The 18,952-nt window shown below is 40.5% G+C and overlaps 1 protein-coding gene across 1 annotated transcript in view; it reads right to left on the bottom strand.

Annotated features, from left to right (window-relative positions):
- si (sucrase-isomaltase) overlaps window positions 1-18,952 on the bottom strand; it is a 59,979-nt gene that overhangs the window by 16,100 nt on the left and 24,927 nt on the right. The window contains exons 18-30 of the mRNA XM_086261097.1: window positions 18,057-18,141; window positions 13,167-13,223; window positions 11,071-11,195; window positions 10,808-10,896; window positions 10,481-10,530; window positions 9,939-10,121; window positions 7,995-8,129; window positions 7,343-7,549; window positions 7,089-7,243; window positions 6,251-6,419; window positions 2,866-2,962; window positions 2,121-2,233; window positions 1,706-1,831 (exon numbers count right to left, since the gene is read on the bottom strand). Coding sequence (XP_086117223.1) covers window positions 1,706-1,831; window positions 2,121-2,233; window positions 2,866-2,962; window positions 6,251-6,419; window positions 7,089-7,243; window positions 7,343-7,549; window positions 7,995-8,129; window positions 9,939-10,121; window positions 10,481-10,530; window positions 10,808-10,896; window positions 11,071-11,195; window positions 13,167-13,223; window positions 18,057-18,141 — 1,591 coding nt within the window. The remainder of the gene's footprint in view (window positions 1-1,705; window positions 1,832-2,120; window positions 2,234-2,865; window positions 2,963-6,250; window positions 6,420-7,088; window positions 7,244-7,342; window positions 7,550-7,994; window positions 8,130-9,938; window positions 10,122-10,480; window positions 10,531-10,807; window positions 10,897-11,070; window positions 11,196-13,166; window positions 13,224-18,056; window positions 18,142-18,952) is intronic.

Raw genomic sequence — 18,952 nt, 5'->3', positions numbered from 1 at the left:
TATAAAGCTAGCTGATGTGTAGCATTTTTAAGTATCTGAATTTTCTGCAATCCTTCATTCCACCTAATGATGCAGGAATCTTTTTGGTTGGTGTCAGCTTCTTGCAGGTTAGGGCTTTGTGAAAGCATATTCTGGGGATCACTTGATTATTGATGGAAAGTCTTGTGTTCTGTTCTGCATAATGAAGAGGATTCGGTTCTGGCCTGTTTCCTCATAGGACATCTTTGGCCAAAATGTTACCCTAATATGCACTTCAGTTTTCACTGTGAGGAAATGTGTAGTACAAACTGGAAATGTCTAGAGGCTGTGAAACATACAATTGATTGAATTTCAAATAAAATTATAGGTCACATTTGATTAGGTTAAACTGGATGTACCCAGTGTAATCCACAAAGTCCACGTCTCCATTTTTCTTCTCCCGAAAACCCAATTTCATGTAATTCAGTTACAGGCCACATACAATCATTATACTGCAAAAACATAGATACTGTGTTGGGTTTAGTTCTGTCTGTTCCACTGAGTGTATGGCTCTGCACTATACAACCTACAATGGATAAGCTTTCAGGTTGCATTTGTCCAGATGAAGCCAATGAAATAATTCCTTGTGCAGTTGCACTGACTGAATGAAATCAGACAAAAGCAGACAAATATACTGCTATGTAATTGAGCCACATGTTTTATAGAGAGTATAAGCATTGTGTCCTGCAGACAGAGTTCCTTAAGTTGTTTCACTTGCTCAGAAGGAGGTGTTTGGTTGGCAGGTGAATTTTTTAATTTATCAGAGAAAGAAGTTAAGAAACGTACAATTATTGTTCACCAATCTAAATAAATAAATATGGGATTGTCTTAGATTTCAAAATATAATGTCAAATATTGTCAGAACATAATAGTTTGACTGTAGAGAAAGGGGCAAAGCACTCTTTGAAGAAACAGGATCACTTGGATCCAAAGCATTAGGCAGGTTTGTTCTATAAGAAACAAAAAAAGCATCTTCACCACAGATAAAGGATTTGCTAGATAAAGAAGGCAGAACTTCAATCAGCAGCGCTACTGTCAAACGAACGCGGTCTAGTAATGGTCTCAGAGGATAAGTAGCAATCTCCAACCATTTCTCAAGAGAGAAAAAAGGTCAAACACTCAAGATGGACTAAATCATACTGAAGTTGCACTGTGTAATTGGAAAGAAGTTATATTTACCAATAAATCCAAATTACAGAACCACATCAGTGTATGTAAGGGGACCAAAATGAGGTAAAATGATACTATGGTGTAGCAAACCCACAGTGCTAGCAGTATTCAAGTGATGTAGGTATTTTGCCTACTGTTTAGTGGACATCTGGAACAGATCAGTTTTTTAAATAGCTTTCTTAATTTATTCTCCTTCTTCTGCTTTTTTGTTATTATTTTGTATGTGTTTTTTGGTGTATAATAAGATTATTTTCATAATTTATTTCCTGAGGAAAATTCTACGTGTCAACCTATCTTGGTTCCTTTGGAAGGATCTTACAAACATACTTTTTCTGTTTCTCACATGTTATGTTAAATAAATAAAAAAAAGTGTTTAATATAAACAAATATAAAACTATACATGTGCGAACTTTCTTTGAATGATATTTTGTGAACTGCATTTAGTTTGCTGGTTTGGTGCTGTTCTTATGGTGATTTCAGACATCTCGAAAAAAAAAATCTTTCACCAGGAACTTACATAGGGGATACCAGCTGTCTTCATTTCTGTGTATAGCGTTTCTATTTCCTTGTCATTCGCGTAACCATAGCGACAGAGCTGGAACCCAAGGGACCAATAGGCAGGTAGAACAGGTCGTCCAATCAACTGTTCAGAAGAAAGCAAACAAGGAAACCAAAACAGTTAAGCACAGGCAAAAGTTGTTTTGCAGGAAAACGGGACAGTGTCCATAAAGTGTTTGTTTGACTATTTGTGTCTGTGTGTGTGTATCACTGTGTGTGTGTGTGCATATGTGTGTTTAGATTGGCTAAATGAGAGAGCGCAATGAAGCGAAGAAGTCACAGCTGCTGCAGTCCATCAACAGCGGCCCAGGGCCAGACACAAAACACACAGGCGCACACAGGCACAAACAAACCACAAGTCCAAGAAGACTTACTTGAGTGTACTCCTGCACCACCATCTCAGGCGTCGGACCCATGAACACGTAGAAATCCAGGATGCCTCCCAGAGTTCGGTAGGTTAAAGCTGGACTAGGCAGTAAAGTCACATCTGCAAACAAAGCATAAAAGAGATTTTTGTTACTTAAAAATTTATATGTTACTTAGAAATTTACATGAAGCCTAGGTGTGTGTGTGTATGTGTGTGTGTGTTTCCACTATATATTTTAGTGTTTAAAGCATGCATTCAAGAAAGGAGGGAGAAGATGCAAAAGTAACAAACGAAACATTTTATTTCATTTTGGTACAGTGTGTACTAGCATAAATAGCAGTGTACAGTAATGCCGACAAAAACTTTTAGTGAAGACATTTAGACTACAATATTCAGTCTAATAATCCAATAGGTTACAAGCACGATGTCACAGAAGGCATAACTATCCTCATGAGAAATGTGAGGACAGTTTGTGTGATGCATGTCCATTTGTGTTTCATGGGATGAATACAATATACAGAGGCAGCGATGCGCTTACTACATTATGCAAATATCAAAGCAATTGTTCTCAAACCTTATAAGATGCAATTCATCATTAATTATTAAATGCTTACTTGCATACATAATTGAGCATGACTGTGTGTACATGTGAAAGTGAATGGATGCACTTAAATCTGTGTATACGCATGACCTGGCAATAGTGTTCATGCGCAAGTTCCGTGGGACTCTGTGTGTGTGTGTGCTTCTCTCACCCATAGCATTGCTGTTTAGCAGCAGCACACCGTGAGCATCAGCTGTATTCTCAAGACCCATATAGAAGGGATGGACTCCATAGCAATTCATCTTGTACTGTAGGAGAGAGACAAAAAAAGTAAGTATCAAGTTCACAGTGTGAAATGGGTGAATGCTGGTTAAGGAATTTCCCTGTGTGGTTTGTGCTAATGCTGAGTTCTGCACAGCTTTGTTTTTTTTAGCACATTTCTTTTCACCTGACAGTACATTTCTAATTTTATTTATGGATATGACAGCAACCCAGCTATAATGGGCTTGCTCCCAGCACTCTCTGTATTCTGAAGTTTTCCCCAGAGTGAGTAAGAGAAACATATTCCTACAGCTATCTTCTATGTAAATTAACGTGCACATAATAAAAGTTTTAAATATAAAGTTTGAATGCTAAGTAAAGGAGCCAGTTAATTATGAGAAGACTGTAGCTTGTTTGCTACCATACTATTCAATGCCAAGTTAGTGTTCCTTTAGTAAAAATCCAAGAGGTTCTCTTGTCTTCAGTGCTTAGATTAGAATAGAACTAGTCAGACATGGCAAAGACAGACAGAAAGGTGGTGGGGGACAGGGAATCTGCCACTTTCAGATGTCACTATCCTGAGACTCATGGGCACGTTACACTCTATCAGCCTCTTGCACTTCTGGTACATAAGAAGTTGTTGAATTGTAATACAGTGTCGCTGAGGACCTGCTCTGCCTTTGTGTCACTTGTGTTTAGATGTGTGCCTCTTCTTGATAAGTGTGAGTGTGTCCTTATGGCCCTGGTACATAGTGTGATGGCTGTGGCTTAAGAGGGAGAAAGGTCATTAGATAATTCACTAACAACAGAGTTGAAGCCTTGTGGTCTCTCTCGACTACTCTGTCATAACAAATGTGCAGACACGGATTTTCATTCTGGAAACATTTACATGGACTCTAATAGTTCAACCATGGACACTCTTCAAAATAAAGCAAAATTTGGGTTAACCAGTTTTTCAGGTGCCTTACAAAACCTTTCCTTCAAATACTCTGGATTTCTACATGCTTAATGACTGAAGATGCCCTCTCCACAGTATATTTTAGCTCTGATATACCAAGGATTCAGCTATTATTTTTTAAGTGTTTCATTATCCATCTTTAAATTATTTGGCCTCCTCCCCAACTTAAATTTTCTTCCTCTCCAAGAAGTCCCATAACAGTTATCTGAACCCTGTGGTGTAATCTTAAAAGCTCAGCAATTACCCTTGATAATGGTTGTTTGTTTTAAAATGCACCTTAAAACACACATGCATCAACACTACAATGAGCGGGTGGAGGGAGGTTTGGAGTCTTCTCTCACCCCCATTCTCTGCAACCTGCTGGAGCAGGGGGGCTAGGAGGAGGAGTTGGCCGTCCGACTGCGGTCTGGAGTGTGGAGCCTTCCTGCTGCTGCGGAGTCGGGGCGGTCTGCCTCCCCCCACCGCAGGGAAAAGGGAAACACCACCTGGGTCTGGGTGCAGTTCCCCCCTCCAGGGGCGGGGGCACCTAGACCCGGTTTGTAGAGTACGCTTGGGGAGTGTGATCGTGTGTACAATGTCTCTTTATGTCTGTCTCCACGTTGGTTGAGTGTGGAGTAAATGCATATGAGAGCATGAGGGTGGGAATGGATGTTTGTGTCTGTGTGTGCCTGTATGTCTGTGTCTATATGTCAGGTTGGGTGTCAGGCGCCACCTCTCTGGGGACATCTCAGGCCCTCCAAGGTTTGGAGGCCTATCTCCCCCCACCACCACTTCCCCTGCCAGTGGCGGACCCCCTCAGACATCGGTGCGTTGGTGGTTCTTTGTGTCCGGGGATGGGCATCCAGGTACACACCGGCTCACTCCTTGGCGGCCGCTTATCGGGGCCTGGAGCCTGGGGCTCGCTCGGGCCACTTCGGAGGTGGGGTGCCCCCGGCCTCTCGGCCTGGGGCTCGGTCATTCAGGCGCAGCTGGCTGCCGGCGGAGCTCACGGGCGCGTCACTGCAACTCCCCCTGGCTTCTGCTCCGCGGCTGCTGAGTGAGCCCTCATCTGGGACTCTCCTCAGCTCTTTCCGGGACAGTGGCGCAGCTGCCCCTCTGTTGGTCTTCCTTGGTCTCTTGTGTTCTGGGGGCCTCTGGATGTCTGGAGTTTTGATCTCCTCCACACCTGCTTCATGCCCTGGAGGACGGGGCTGTGGCCCCCCCCACACCCTCTAGCAGATTATTACATGAAGGAACCTTTTAAAAAACAAAAAACAAGCGCGTCCATGCTCACAGGTGTACACACGGGTGATCACACCCACAAACTACACCCTTTTTGGCTCCTACCTCAAAGCACACTGTGTTCTGTTGATCTTATGTGCTGCACAATAATGTTTAACATTTAGTATTTACTGTCATATTCCCATATATCATTGTGATGTTGTTTATTCTATTTGTTCTCTTCTGCTTGCTTTCTTTTTTCTTTCTCAGCAGGTGACCCAGGTGATTGATATATGCATTTTTTTTTCTCTGCCCGTTCTGTTGGTTTTTGTCTTTTGCCCTTCTCCCCCGTCCCTCTTCTCAGCTGTTTCTCTTTCCCTCTTTCTTTCTCCCCTTCTTTCCCCCAGTCAAGTCTGTCCCGTATTCAGTAAGTGAAACTAAAATAAACAATAAAAGGTGAATCAAATGGACCATTACGGCAAGGCTGGGATGGTCAGTTTGGTAAAGTAAATCCGTTGGGCATCTTTCTTTGCCTTTAGACAACAATTCTGAGGGCAAAAGAGCCAAACGGGACAGGCCAAAAAGAAAAAAAAAAAAAAAAATTACCCTTGATAATGGTGATGTGAACTATATCCTAACTGACCTTGAAATTGTGATGACAAACCTGATGACAAATGGTCATGTCAATAGAAACACAAATATCATTAATAAGAAAAAGAGAGAACTTTACATAGTCTAGAAAGTGGTTTACTCTTCACAATTTCTACAAGTCATATAACCCCCTAGGACCTGGCGTCCACATATGTGGACATCACATTTTGGGTTATTTAGACCAAAATACTCAATTTTGCTCTACAAGGGCCTGATATCCACTTACGAGGACATTATACTGCTACTGTTCTATCAAAATTTTGAACGAATATCCTCATATGTGGCTCTTATTTTTTTTAAAACAAAAATAAGGTAAAAAAAAATCTGGTAATTCTTTGTTTTTACATTCATCGCTCCCCAATGTGCCCAAATATCAAAGAGAAATTAAAAATGCATGCCGTGGAAGATTTGGGGTCTTAGGAGGTTAAAGAGACTCACTGCATAACTTTTACATATGTCATAGCAAGCATAAAAATGGTTTCAATGAAACAATGAAACAAACATTACGTGTTTATGGTATACTTACACCAGGAGGCTGGTCCTTGGAGAACATACCCCAGGTATGATAGTTTAGATCGTGCTTAAAAGTTTTATGCTCTGTTTCCCCAAAACCATAAACATAATGAGATGGCAGTCTAGTTGTCACTTGGATGAACATGTCTGAGAAGGTAAAACCTGGCACAGATGAATCCCAACTAGGAGAAAAGACAGGGAATTAAACCAATGAGAGACGAGAGAAAGAAAAGAGAAGGCGTGTGGTGGTTGAGGTAAGGAGTAGTCAAAGGTAGTAATTCACATTATGTTTAAATAAATAGGCATAAAGACCCATGGGCAACTGCAGGCACCCCTTCAACATAAATTTTAATTAGTAAAATTTCAGCTGACGGTTCCAAAAAAAAACATTGGAGGTTTAACTACAAAATAATGTCACCCTTGCTTTGAAATATTCTTTGAATAGACTCCAAACCTGTGCTGCTTCATGTGAGATCATCATGAATGCTGAACAAGCGGAAACAACTTCAGGCACTGATGGACTGAGAAACTTTCCTGAGCATATCTCATGTGACTGCGTAACTGCACCAGAGGGTTTGACTCAGCATTGTTACTTTAATCTTTTAGGATAAAAGAGTTTCTAGTTGAAATAGTTGAAATGGAAATTTTAACCTATTTTTGACTTTATTACTTGGTGGGACAATTTAGTATTATTTAAGAAAAACTGAGAATATCGATCTATCTATCTATGCTTTATCTATTTATGCTTTATTTAACAAATAAATACAAGTGTTGAAAACCCATTTTAACACATGAAAAAAAAATTCCATTAAAGAAAAGCCTCAACATACCTAAAACTTTTGGATACTCACATTATAGTCCCGGTGCTATTCCTAATAATCTGGATGCCGAATGGGTACTTGACAATAGCGACCCTGTAAAGCCTATTGCTCTCTTCAGTCTCAGGAGTTGTAGGAACCGACAACTCCACTGGTACCTCATAGCGATCATCATTTGGGTCATAGATCTGCATGTGGAGGAATTGTTATTGCATCAATTTATGCACATCAATCATGAATCAATTATTGCCCCACTACGTGAACAAAACAAAAAAATAGGCACACACCTTGAATTGCAGCATGTCACTGCTGTGATATTTAATGTCAACACGGAGTGTGTCAATATCACGGGACTGTGGACGGCCACTGCTCCTGTACTTTGTGTTCCGAATGATATCAATTGTCATCCCCTCATTACTTTCCCTTAATGATGTGACATTGTAACCATAGTTTTCTGGATAGATGCAATTTGGGGCACCTTCAATGGCAATTGGCTATGTAGGGAAAAAAGAAAACATAACGGAGCACTATGAAATAAAGTTTCAAGACTGACACCATCAAATCACCAAAAGGCTATGTTTAAGTGTCAATTGTTAGGAAGGCAACAAATCAAATGTTCAAACTGAGATATTGTCATTGCATTTCTAATATGTGCTAACTTTGAATTTGATGCCAGCAACAGGTTTCAAAGAAGCTGGGTAAGTGTAAGTGTTTGGGCATTGATGATGCTCATTTACTGCAGTTTTGAAAGCAAAATGTTTATCCAAATATGCTTCATTTGGATTTCTGCTGGTCTGCATAGTAGTATTTGCCATATAATGAAAGCATTTGCACTTTTCATCATTTACCTTTAACACGGAATTCCAACTATTTGATAGAAAAAATTAAATGATATGTGTATATTAGCCTACGACATGAGAAATTCAGTAGGCTACTTACATCCCAGATACAGCCTCTGGCCTCGCACTTAGCCTGATCTGCATTGTCCTCTGGATGACAGTTAATACGTAGTACTTTCCACTCTACCACATACGTCTCCCCCAAGATCAAGTCAAGGTTCTGCAGGGTCAGCACCTGTGGATTGGATAAATTTTAAGGAAGGAAAGTGTTTGTGCAGGGATTACAGAAGCCATTGAGAACAAAGCCCAGATCTGCCTGGCGATGTGACTGTGTCATCTTTATGACACATCGGGATGTGGACAGCATCACCGCTGCTAGCATTGCTAAAGTTAGCCAAAGTGTCCACACTTTTTTTTTTCTATTTTTTGTCTATTATGTCTATTTTTTTCTCTTCTTTACATCACTAACAAGTTAGTCACCAAGAACATCCCTAACATACAGTAAGAATGAATTGTTTAAAAATCAAATAAAGTAATCAAATAAAACACATTTTAGCTTCCAGGCTGACTTGTTTAATATTGATTTATATTTTAGTGTGTATGAAACTAATGATCTTTAGCAGCTGTGAGCTATGTTCATTGGTCAGACTAGGCAAAAGGAGACTGATGAACATGACAAACCAGAATTTAGGTTTAACAGCACAGATGCCTTTAACACGCAGAAAATTATTACAACTCAGTGTCTTGTGATAAATGTAAGGTTGTGCCCGTGACCAAGGAGACCTCAAGGATTTACACAAACACTGCCACAGCTACATATACTTGATAGTTGTTACGGCCCTAGCAGGGCCTCCTCCTGAAGGTGCCTGTGTGGGCGTGTCCCACTACCTCCTACCTGAGATGCCACCTTTCCCTCCTGTACAGCTGACTCCCATCAGCAATTAAAGGTATTTAAGCCCAGAGCAGGGTGAGCTCTGGGCCAGAGTGCCATTTTGTGTGGGTACAGCTAGTGAGCTGAGTGTTTCTGCGGTAGTTTCCAGCTAGTGAGCTGTGTAGTGTGTTGTCCAGCTAGTGAGCTGTGTAGTGTGGTTTCCAGCTAGTGAGCTGCGCTTTCCTTTTGACTTTTTGCTTTATTTGACCAACGCCTGAGTTTTGTTTGTGTTTTGTTGGTGTTTTATGGTGATAACGGCTTGTCCGTCTGTTTTATTTAACTGTTTTGCCTCCCTGACTCCTTTTTCTGACCCGGTCACTTTTGTTGCTTCCCCCTTAACGCCTAGACCCCCCCCCCCCCCCCCCCCCCCAGGGGAACGTAACATAGTGTATGTACATGCAGTTACTTACACACACACACACACACACACACACACACACACACACAACAAATCTAAAAAGTACTGCTTAAAGCGTCTCTCAACACTTTACAGACTCTTGCCTTTTTGCTCCTAATCCTGGGCACTTATTGTAGAATCATTGCTCTTAGTTGTTCATTTTCACTCTTTTTTTCTCTTTCTCGTAATGACATGCCCCCACACACTCTCACAGATGTTTTTTTTTTTTTTATGATTTTCACCCAATGTAAATTGTTAACATTTGTTACACTTAGAGGCTAACCTTGAAGTGAACAATAATGGTTTCATTCCTGGTCAAACTGAAACAAATGACAGAAGTGTGGCTGCTGTAGAAGTCATCCATTCTGCATCAGTCATGCAATACTAGAGTCTGTGCTTTCTTCTTCTTATTATTATATTAATTCATTGATTGATAATATTGATATTGATTGTTTCCATTAACTACTCACTAAATATATCTGTCATATATGTTGCTTGTTTGTCGATATTAGATTAGAGATTTTCTTTTTATTATTCCTATATTTGATTTTTTTACTCAAAAAATGGTTTCTGCTGCTGCAGATCACCTATAGTCTGACAAAATCTACATTCACGTGTGTTATAAATAAAGACTGTGTGACAAACACAAACAAGAAAAAAAACAAAGGTTGCTTCTTTTTTTGCATAATTATGTCTAGAAACATGCTTGTATTTACCTTCTTGGCTCCATCGTAGTCTATATTGTTGTTATCTAATATTGTAGTAGTGTTTGTAGCATCAACATCAGTCACAGAGACGGATGCGGGGACAGTAGGTACCCCAAGGATAATAATGTTGTCAAACTTAAGGTTGTTTGGGTCATTGTAACCATTGTTGGTCACCTGCATCGTCAGTGTTCCCTACAAGACAGCAGACTATGATTATGACACAGTCACATAATTTGACCTTCTAAAAATGATCCCAGATTTGCAAATTGAAAACACACACTAAGTTTAGTGCCATGCACCCCAGAGTAATGTAATGTAACGTAATGTATACATTAAACATCCAATTTAGTCCTCAGTGCAGTTTAAAGCATAAAAAACGTTTGATCCAGCAATACTTTAGCATCCCAACATTGGTCAACCATGAGTGGTAAAGTGGAATGAAAAAGTCAAAATTCTTGGGTGGTTTTGAACTTTAGACTTAAGCTCAGATTGAAAGAAATATTTTGGCTCAATTTGAAAGAAAGGATGTATGAACTTGTGTGGGAAGTTACCTGGGTAACAGTGAACTTGTAGTGGATGTAGTTGCTATTCTTAACTGTGTCTGTAAAGAGAAGCACACACAGAGCTTTATCTTTGTCACAGCACTTGAACACAAATGATGCATAGTTACACAGCAAAGTGTAACAGCTTCAGCTTGTTGATACGTATGAGCTAACTGAAAGTGATTGGCTAATATCCTTTTTTTGTACTCAAAAAGATAAGAACTTTCATTTGATGAAAAAAAAAACGTATCCAGAATCCAGTCAGTGGTAATAGCAATACACAACATACTAGCAAACAGACAAAAAAAAAGAAAAAAAGAAAAAAGGAGACAATACCTCGGGAATCACCGTCATCCCAAAATAGCTCTCCAGCTGCGCTGTCATGGTCATCAAGAGCAATGATCAAACCCATGGGATTACGCCGACTAGTTAAATATACATAAACACACATAAAATTACAAATAGCGTTCACATGAATAAAACAAATGCACCAAATGTAAGAATACAACGTTTGCCATTATGTACATGTTTGTGATAATCTCTGTGTGTGTGTGTGTGTGTGTGTGTGTGTGTGTGTGTGTGTGTGTGTGTGTGTGTACCTGTATGTTGTGGTGACATTAGGCTTCTGTGTTGGGAGGATTGCTCCACCCCTGATGTGTAATCCAAGCTTCTCTGCTGGTAGGTACATTTCAACATGCCTTTTGCGGTCTCCCACTTGTTCCATCTGATCAGAAGGATAGCAGAATAAAATATTAATTTAACTGAATTCCCTCTTGTGGGCAAAAGAATCTATGCGATGCAGACTGTTTTTCCTTTTTACTGAAAAAATATAATTATTTTTATACCATACATATGTAGGGTATGTAATTTTAATCACTTTTTACTTCATCGTATTTAATCAGAGTTCACCGATCTTTTAAATCAGTTAGTCATCATCAGTAATTGTTAATCAAACTCTAGTCTCATACTATAAGCAGAGCGCGGGGGGGGTATTCACAAATGAGTATGTAAACACATGCAACAATTATGAGGTGACCACCCTGTAATTTATAAAAGACAACTGATTTGGAAACAAACTAACACTGGGCCTTTTGTGAGGGTGTTCTCCTGTCTCACCCTTGACAACAGGCCTTATGAAATCTGGATGTTAAACTGGCTTTCAAAATATTATAATGATAAACTTCACATTTCTCTCTGTCTCTCTCTTTTTAAACGTGTCCCTCCATTCATCTCTGGTCCAGTTAGAGCTCAGCTGTTTGATCCCCTGAGGACTAAATCCTCAGAGCAGCCTAAAACTATTTAACAACAAAAATCTCTTCCTTTTCTCCTTTTTACTTCCTTCCTTCACCGTGTCCTGTTTTTTCTCTTGTGATGCTCTAATTCTTTTTTTTTTATCCTGTTTCCTCCATTCCCACTGAGCTCTATGTGAGGGTGTGTCCGGGTGTGCATGTGTCAGTTTCTGTGTGTGCGTGTGTGTCATTTTATGCAGTACAATATGGGCGTGTGTGTGGGCTAGAGTTAGTGGAGCATCTATAAGCAATTTCAGATCTTATCTCCCCCTCACTGTCTGCCTTAAGGAGGTCTTCTCTAGCCCTCTCTTCTCTTTCTCCTCTTAGTCTTGCAATCTTCCTCTTTTCTGCATACTGTAATTTTCATTTCTGTTGCCTCTTTCTCATCCTCTCTATTGTTTATGCTTTCCTCTATCTCTGTGTAATTGCGCTAGCCATCCTTTCCCCTTTCTTTTCATTCAACTCCCATCCCATCTGTTTTGTTCTCATCCGAGTGCTTCTCCAGTATTTCTTTGCTCTGTAACTTGTTTTTCATGGTCATTTTCACTACATCATTGCTCCCCCACCCTTCTATCCTCCTACCCAGATAATCACAGGGGACCAACCAGGACAAGGGGCCGGCAGTAAGACAGCCAATCTAATCGTTCATCTGATCAGTGGGCGCTTTACATCGCCACTGTGACGGCTAAATAAGGTCCCAAAGGAACTTAACACCTCTTTTATCTCTCTGTCAGGGAGATAGTCTCTCTCTTTTCTTCCTTGTCCCCTCTCACACTCTTTGTCCTCATTCCTACTCTGTCTTATCACTTTAGTCTCTCAGTCTCAAGCAACAACTTGAGGCATCAACTTTCATGTGACAGGTTGTGCTTTACATGTTTTTGTGACAAATATAACATGATAGTGATAGCCCCCCCCCCCCAAATCTATCTGATTTATTTTGATTACAAGGCTTATTATGTTAATTCAGCTCAATGAGATTTTTAAGGAAGCTGTTTTTGATTGAGAGTGTATTATATTGAAGATATTCTATTATTTTGCTTCCCTAAATGGGATTTAAAAACTGCCTATACTGTGATGTCTGAAGTTAAAACCCAGCTTTCCTGCATTGTGGGTTATACACAGTTTTATGACCATCAAACCATAAAAAGAGTGCAATTTATGAATTTGCACTTAACTTGGACAACCTCCAGTAAGCCTCTGGTAGTTACCTTTGCTATTAAGTAAAGTGAACATTTCAGCAAGAATTTAAAGAATTGTGGTTTCTACAAGTGTGTAAATTAATGTATACAACTCCATTAAAGGCAGTAGTTGTGCTAATTTACAAATACAGTTACAGACCCATACATCTAACAGATAGTTGTGCTACTTTAGAGGAAACATTTCCAATGAGGAAAAAATATCCTTACCGTCTCGTAGTCGTACCACCGAGCATCAGGTAGATATGCCGACACCTTATCCACACCCTACAAAAAACACAAGAACACAACACTTGCATGACTATCTATTTGCATCTCCAGAGAAAGTGCCTCGAATAAAGTGAGGATAAAGTGAGGATAGCCCTTTCTGCTATATATAACTGCAACTTAATTGTAAAAATGAAGATAAAATGTCCCCATCAAGTAAACATGTTCTTAAATTGCCTATCATCCAATACAAAGTTTCCACACAGGCCTTGTGACATTTCAGTCTACAATACTATGATGTAAGAGACGATGGGAAAGACGGCATCAAGCAACAACTGATAGGTGACAGCCTTTGATGGCTTAAGGTGGTGGACAGACGGGGGCAATCAATAGACGAGCACCAAGCCTTTGATAGCATTGTCACTTCCCTGTTCTTTGTGACAGTGCAGAACAGAGGGAGAGAGAGAGAGACATTCACAGGGGGCACAGCTAAAGAAAGCGCAAACTACAGGTCCTTCTCAAAAAAATTCTATATTGTGAAATACAGTGTGACAACTGCACAGGCCAAGGCCTGTCACAGGCACTGATGGCAAAAGCATCTCCCTTCCAATTACTCTCTCACCTCCTCTCTCTCTCTCTCTGTCTCTCTCACGCTGTCCTTTTTGTGGACTGTTAAGGTCTGTCATTAGGAACATGAAATAGGGGATTCAGGAGGACAAGAAGAATAGTGGCGAGGCATATTTAAACAATGACAAATAACACCAAATTATTAAATTTGAGAAGTAAAAGAAAAAAACAGGACATAGTAAAAGAAGAAAGACTAAAATATGATCAAATATATAAAAATAATGGCCTGCTAACCAAATTAAATGACTTAACACCCCCTTAAGGGCCACAGATTCACACTTTGACGTAAATCACCAGCCACAACTGCTGCACAGCCTGTAGGATGACAGCCTGGGGAAATGGATGCTCCCCCTATACCTCGTTTTCTGGTGTCGGATTTGCTCGCGGCTCCTATCACTCACACCACTGACTAACGGGAAGGGACTGCAGGACTTAGCATGGTTGCTAACTGCGTTTGATAGGGAAACAGCACGACGCCTGTATCCTTATTTGGAGCACTGAATCTCAGTTAGCTATAAGGTAAGATTTGATCAGGTGAGCCAAAGATTCATGCTGGCAGAATGATCAGATGGCAGCTGAATTAAATGAGAGCAGCAGAGAGAGAGAGAGAAAGAGAGGGAGAGTATGACACACAGAGTGAAAGAGAAGTGGGATGAAATGAAATGGGATCACAAGGGTGAGTAGACAGCAGCTGATTAAGAGAATGCAGATGAGACGAGGGAGCCAACGTTTGATGAAAGGATGAGCTGAAAAGAAAAAGGGAGAAACGGGCATGAGAGTAGAAGTATGGATGAAGACCAGAGGGGATGACAGAGATAGAGTGCAGGAGATCTCTTCAGTTTATCACAGAGATCAAGGTTAAAGCATTGATTGATCTGCATGATGGAGAAAGCATCATTAGAGAAATGGATAGGCAAGTAGACAAAGGAATAAATAAAGAACAGATAGAGTATAGTAGAGAATAGTTAAAAAGGTGAGTGTAGAATATCAAGGGTTGTTAAAGATCATCCTTTGACCCTTGATGATATCTCTTTATATTGCCCTTCAGAGCATGACACAGCCGTCACATATAGTGAGCATACTCTTGCCACCCGAATCCTTTTGAAATTGCATACAAGAGGACAAAAACACTTCGACGACACTGCAATATAACCCTTCTTAAGCTGATTAATCACATGAAAACAATTTTCATGGTAAAAGAAAATTTACTGTTTTTGTCTAAACAGACAGAAACAGGGGCATCCATTAAGGCGCCGGGCTCTGTACCTGAACATTATTTGCATGGCATTGTTTTCCAAAATGGTGAAACGAAAATTTAGACCCTTTTGTAAAAGTCATAACCTTACATAAATGATAGTACAAAAGTTTTAATGTCCATGTATGCATAAATAACTATGCAGACTGGTCAGGATCATACACTATATTGCCAAATGTTTTCACTTACACATCCAAATGACTGAATTCAGGTGCTCCAATCCCCTCCATGGCCACAAGTGGCCACCTATGCATGCTGACTAACTCTACAAATATTTGTGAAAGGATGGGTTGCTCTAAGAAGCTCAGTAAATTCCAGCGTACTGTGAAAGGATGCCACCTGTACAGCAAGTCCTGTAGTGAAATTTCACTCACTATAAAATATTACACAGTCAACTGTTAATGGATTTAAAACAAAGTGGAACCAAATGGGAACTACAGCAATTCAACCATGAAGCGGTAGGCCATGTAGAATCACAGATGCTGAGGTGCACAGTGTGCAGAGGTCACCAACTTTCTGTAGAGTAAATCGCTACCGACCTCCAGACTTCATGTGGCCTTCAGATTATCTAAAGCAGCGGTCCCCAACTCCCGGGCCTCGGACCGGTACCGGTCCGTGAGTCATTTGGTACCGGGCCGCGAGAGTTGAGGCTCAGGTGTGAAATGTATGGTTTTCAGGGTGTTTATCAGTTTTCAGCGTTATTTTGTTATCGTTTTTATCTTTAACTCGGTCTTCATGGGTCTTTTCACATGTGTTATGAATAAATCTTTTTTTCGTTACCGGTACTGGTTTTATTTTGTTGTATTTTTCCGCAACGCCTTAAAGGCCGGTCTGTGAAAATATTGTCGGGCATAAACCGGTCCGTGGCGCAAAAAAGGTTGGGGACCGCTGATCTAAAGAACAGTGGAATGGATTTCCATGGCTGAGCAGCTACAGCCAAGCCTTATATCACCAAGCGCCATGCAACATATCAGATGCTGTGGTGTAAAGCATGCTGCCACTGGACTAGGGCGCATTGAGAAGTGTTCTTTGGAGTAACGAGTCACACTTCTGAGTCTGGATTTGGTGGTTGTCAGAGACCAATACTTGTCTAACTGCATTGTGCCAACATGATTGCTCACCATTGCACAAAGCAAGGTCCATAAAGACATAGATGAGCAGGTTTGGTGTTGAAGATCTTGACTGGTCTCCACAGAGTCCTGACCTCAACCTAATAGAACACCTTTGGGATGAATTAGAGCACAGACTGTGAACCAGGCCTCCAACATCAGTGTCTGACCTCCCAAATGCTCTCCTGGAATAATGGTAAGCTCTCAAACCTTGTGGAAAGCCCCCCCAGAAGAGTTGAAGCTGTTATAACTGCAAAGGGTGGGCCGACATCATATTAAACCCTATGGATTAAGATGCGACATCACTCAAATACATATACATATGAAGCCAGATAAGCAAATACGTTTGGGTATAGAGCAGTGGCCCCCAACCCCCGGGCCTCGGACCGGTGCCGGTCCGTGAGTCGTTTGGTACCGGGCTCACAGTTGAGGCTCAGGTGTGAAATGTATAGTTTTCAGGGTTTTTATCGGTTTTCAGCGTTATTTTGTTGCCGTTTTTATTGTTTACTCGGTTTTCCTGGGTCTTTTCACGCATGTTATGAATAAATTTTCTTTTTTTCGGTACCGGTAATAGTTTTTTTTTTGTATTAATCTGCGACACCTTAAAGGCTGGTCCATGAAAATATTGTCGGGCATAAACCGGTCCGTGGCGCAAAAAAGGTTGGGGACCGCTGGTATAGCGTGTACGTTTAAACGCATGACCTCTATAGGTCAGGCTCTGGAAGATGACCCTATTTACCCAAAGTAACCCTGCAGTTCTTCCCAATGCCACCTACAGACAAAGACAACATTGTAAAGCAAATGTTTAATCCAACTCCTGAATAACTTTACCTACTGTAAATTTATTCAAGGGCATGTCTTCACCATCACAAGGAAGGTCATATTTTCCCCTCCTTGGAGGACTTCTAAACATTTCTCTCTGTTCAATTATCAGGGCACTTTGATGGAAAGCACATTGCTTTTAAAGAGAAGGGAAATGAGCAGTGAGTCATAATTGATGCCCCAACACACCCACTGATAATGGATGTCTTTTTATCCTATCCTGTTTCCAACTGCACAACAGCAGTTGAATTGTGTCTCTGGCTGTGAAGGCATCCCAAATAGGTGCATTTGTCTTGGTTCACAAAAATAACATCCAGCACAGTTGCCTCATGCTTCTTCCTTTCCTTTCCCTATACTCTGTAAGACGTAAACTCTAAAGCATCACAAAGCCCCCCCCCCCACACACACACACAGTTCTTGTATTAGAAACTTTTTTCACAATTACACTGATTGAAGTTACTTCATCCTCAGCCCGACAATGAATCCAATTCGCTTTCCACTATTCTGTAATTCACGAGAGGCCGCACTAAATTGCTTATTATTCAGGCCACTTTGACATGACCGCAATCACTGCATATGCACACATACATATGTGCCTACAGGCACACACATTTACATATGCAGGCAGCTGCACGCATGCACACACACACACACACACACACACACACACACACACACACGCACACACCAAAACCCAAGCGCACAGACACACACACACACACACACTGAAACAAACACAAGAGTACACACTCTATCTACACTTCTAATCTGCTCGTAATGAGGTCAGTGCTCTCATTAGAGCTCAGAGAAAAGAGGGAGGGTATGGAAGAGAGAAGAAAGAGGGATGAGAGTAGGGGAGGGCAACAAAGAAAATCCCATGTCATGTTTTCCCAGTGGAGGTCACGCTGTGTGCGTGTGTGTGACTGTGTGAGTGAGTAGCTGTTCAGCTGCAAGACATGTTTCTCCATTTTCTATGTACATTTCTTTAAGTAATGTGTATGATGTCATTTTGACCAAAGTATCTTCATATGTATATGTATTCTGTTTCTGATATGTCTCTCTCTGTGTGTTTTAACTTACTGGATCCAATACAGGTGTGATGAGCAGGTATTTTCCCCAGAGGAACTGGCGATCTACTGTCCAGGTTGCGCTGTCAGAATAGAACCTTGGGCAAGGAAGAATATATATTAAATTAGGCATCTTTGTCATTATGTTGTGTCCAGCCAAAATGTAATTAAACTACAGACCGTACATTTTATTTTCCAGTTTATGGTTTAGAAAAGCTTTAGGATGTCTATGCTTTGTTACAATTCTAAACTTTATCTTAACATTAAATTAATGTTCACCCTTTGATTTTTCCAATTTATTAGTTCATGTCTTACTAGATCACATTTTCCATGTTTTACCCTGGCTGGCTCATTTAAGCTGTGTGGCTACTAATCTCCAATCCGTTTCTTTCTTTCGTAGAGTCATGCATATACTTTACAACTTGTCACTTGGATGCCATTATGTTTTGTTAATGCCCTTGGTGTCTTTTTGAATGGTGAAAGGGATGAACAGTTGTACTGCAACACGGTCCTTGTGCTTCTCGCTATCTGTTTATCATGTGGTTTGCTAGTTGTCTGATTGCCAAAACATTTAATTTTTCTTGTGCTTTTTAAAAATAAAACCACTCAAACAGGAGTGTATTCACTCGATTTGGAATTGCTGTCTTGCCAAGGTCTTAGTTTCTGTTGGCATGTTGTCCTTTCATTCATTGCCAGTGACATCACTTTTTAGTTTATAGGCCAGGGTTGCCAGGTTTCAGCTACTAGCTTTCAGGCACTTGGAACAGAGCTTTTCACTATGTAAAATTGCTCATTTTCTTTCTTTAGGAAAAAAAGGAAATCAAGGAATTTTTGTTTTTGCCTGCCTTGACAGTTGTTTATACTGTCTATTTCCGTCTTGGTGGGAGTATTTGTGGACAGAGTTATGGT

The sequence above is a fragment of the Aulonocara sp. 'chitande type north' Nkhata Bay genome, linkage group LG14 (genome assembly GCF_057382095.1).
Source record: "Aulonocara sp. 'chitande type north' Nkhata Bay isolate Kocher_YH1m ecotype deep benthic linkage group LG14, A_spYH_male_GT1.1, whole genome shotgun sequence".
NCBI classification, from domain to species: Eukaryota; Metazoa; Chordata; class Actinopteri; order Cichliformes; family Cichlidae; genus Aulonocara; species Aulonocara sp. 'chitande type north' Nkhata Bay.
The sequence above is the reverse complement of the archived record's forward strand: the minus strand, read 5'-3'. Positions and strand labels throughout refer to the sequence as shown.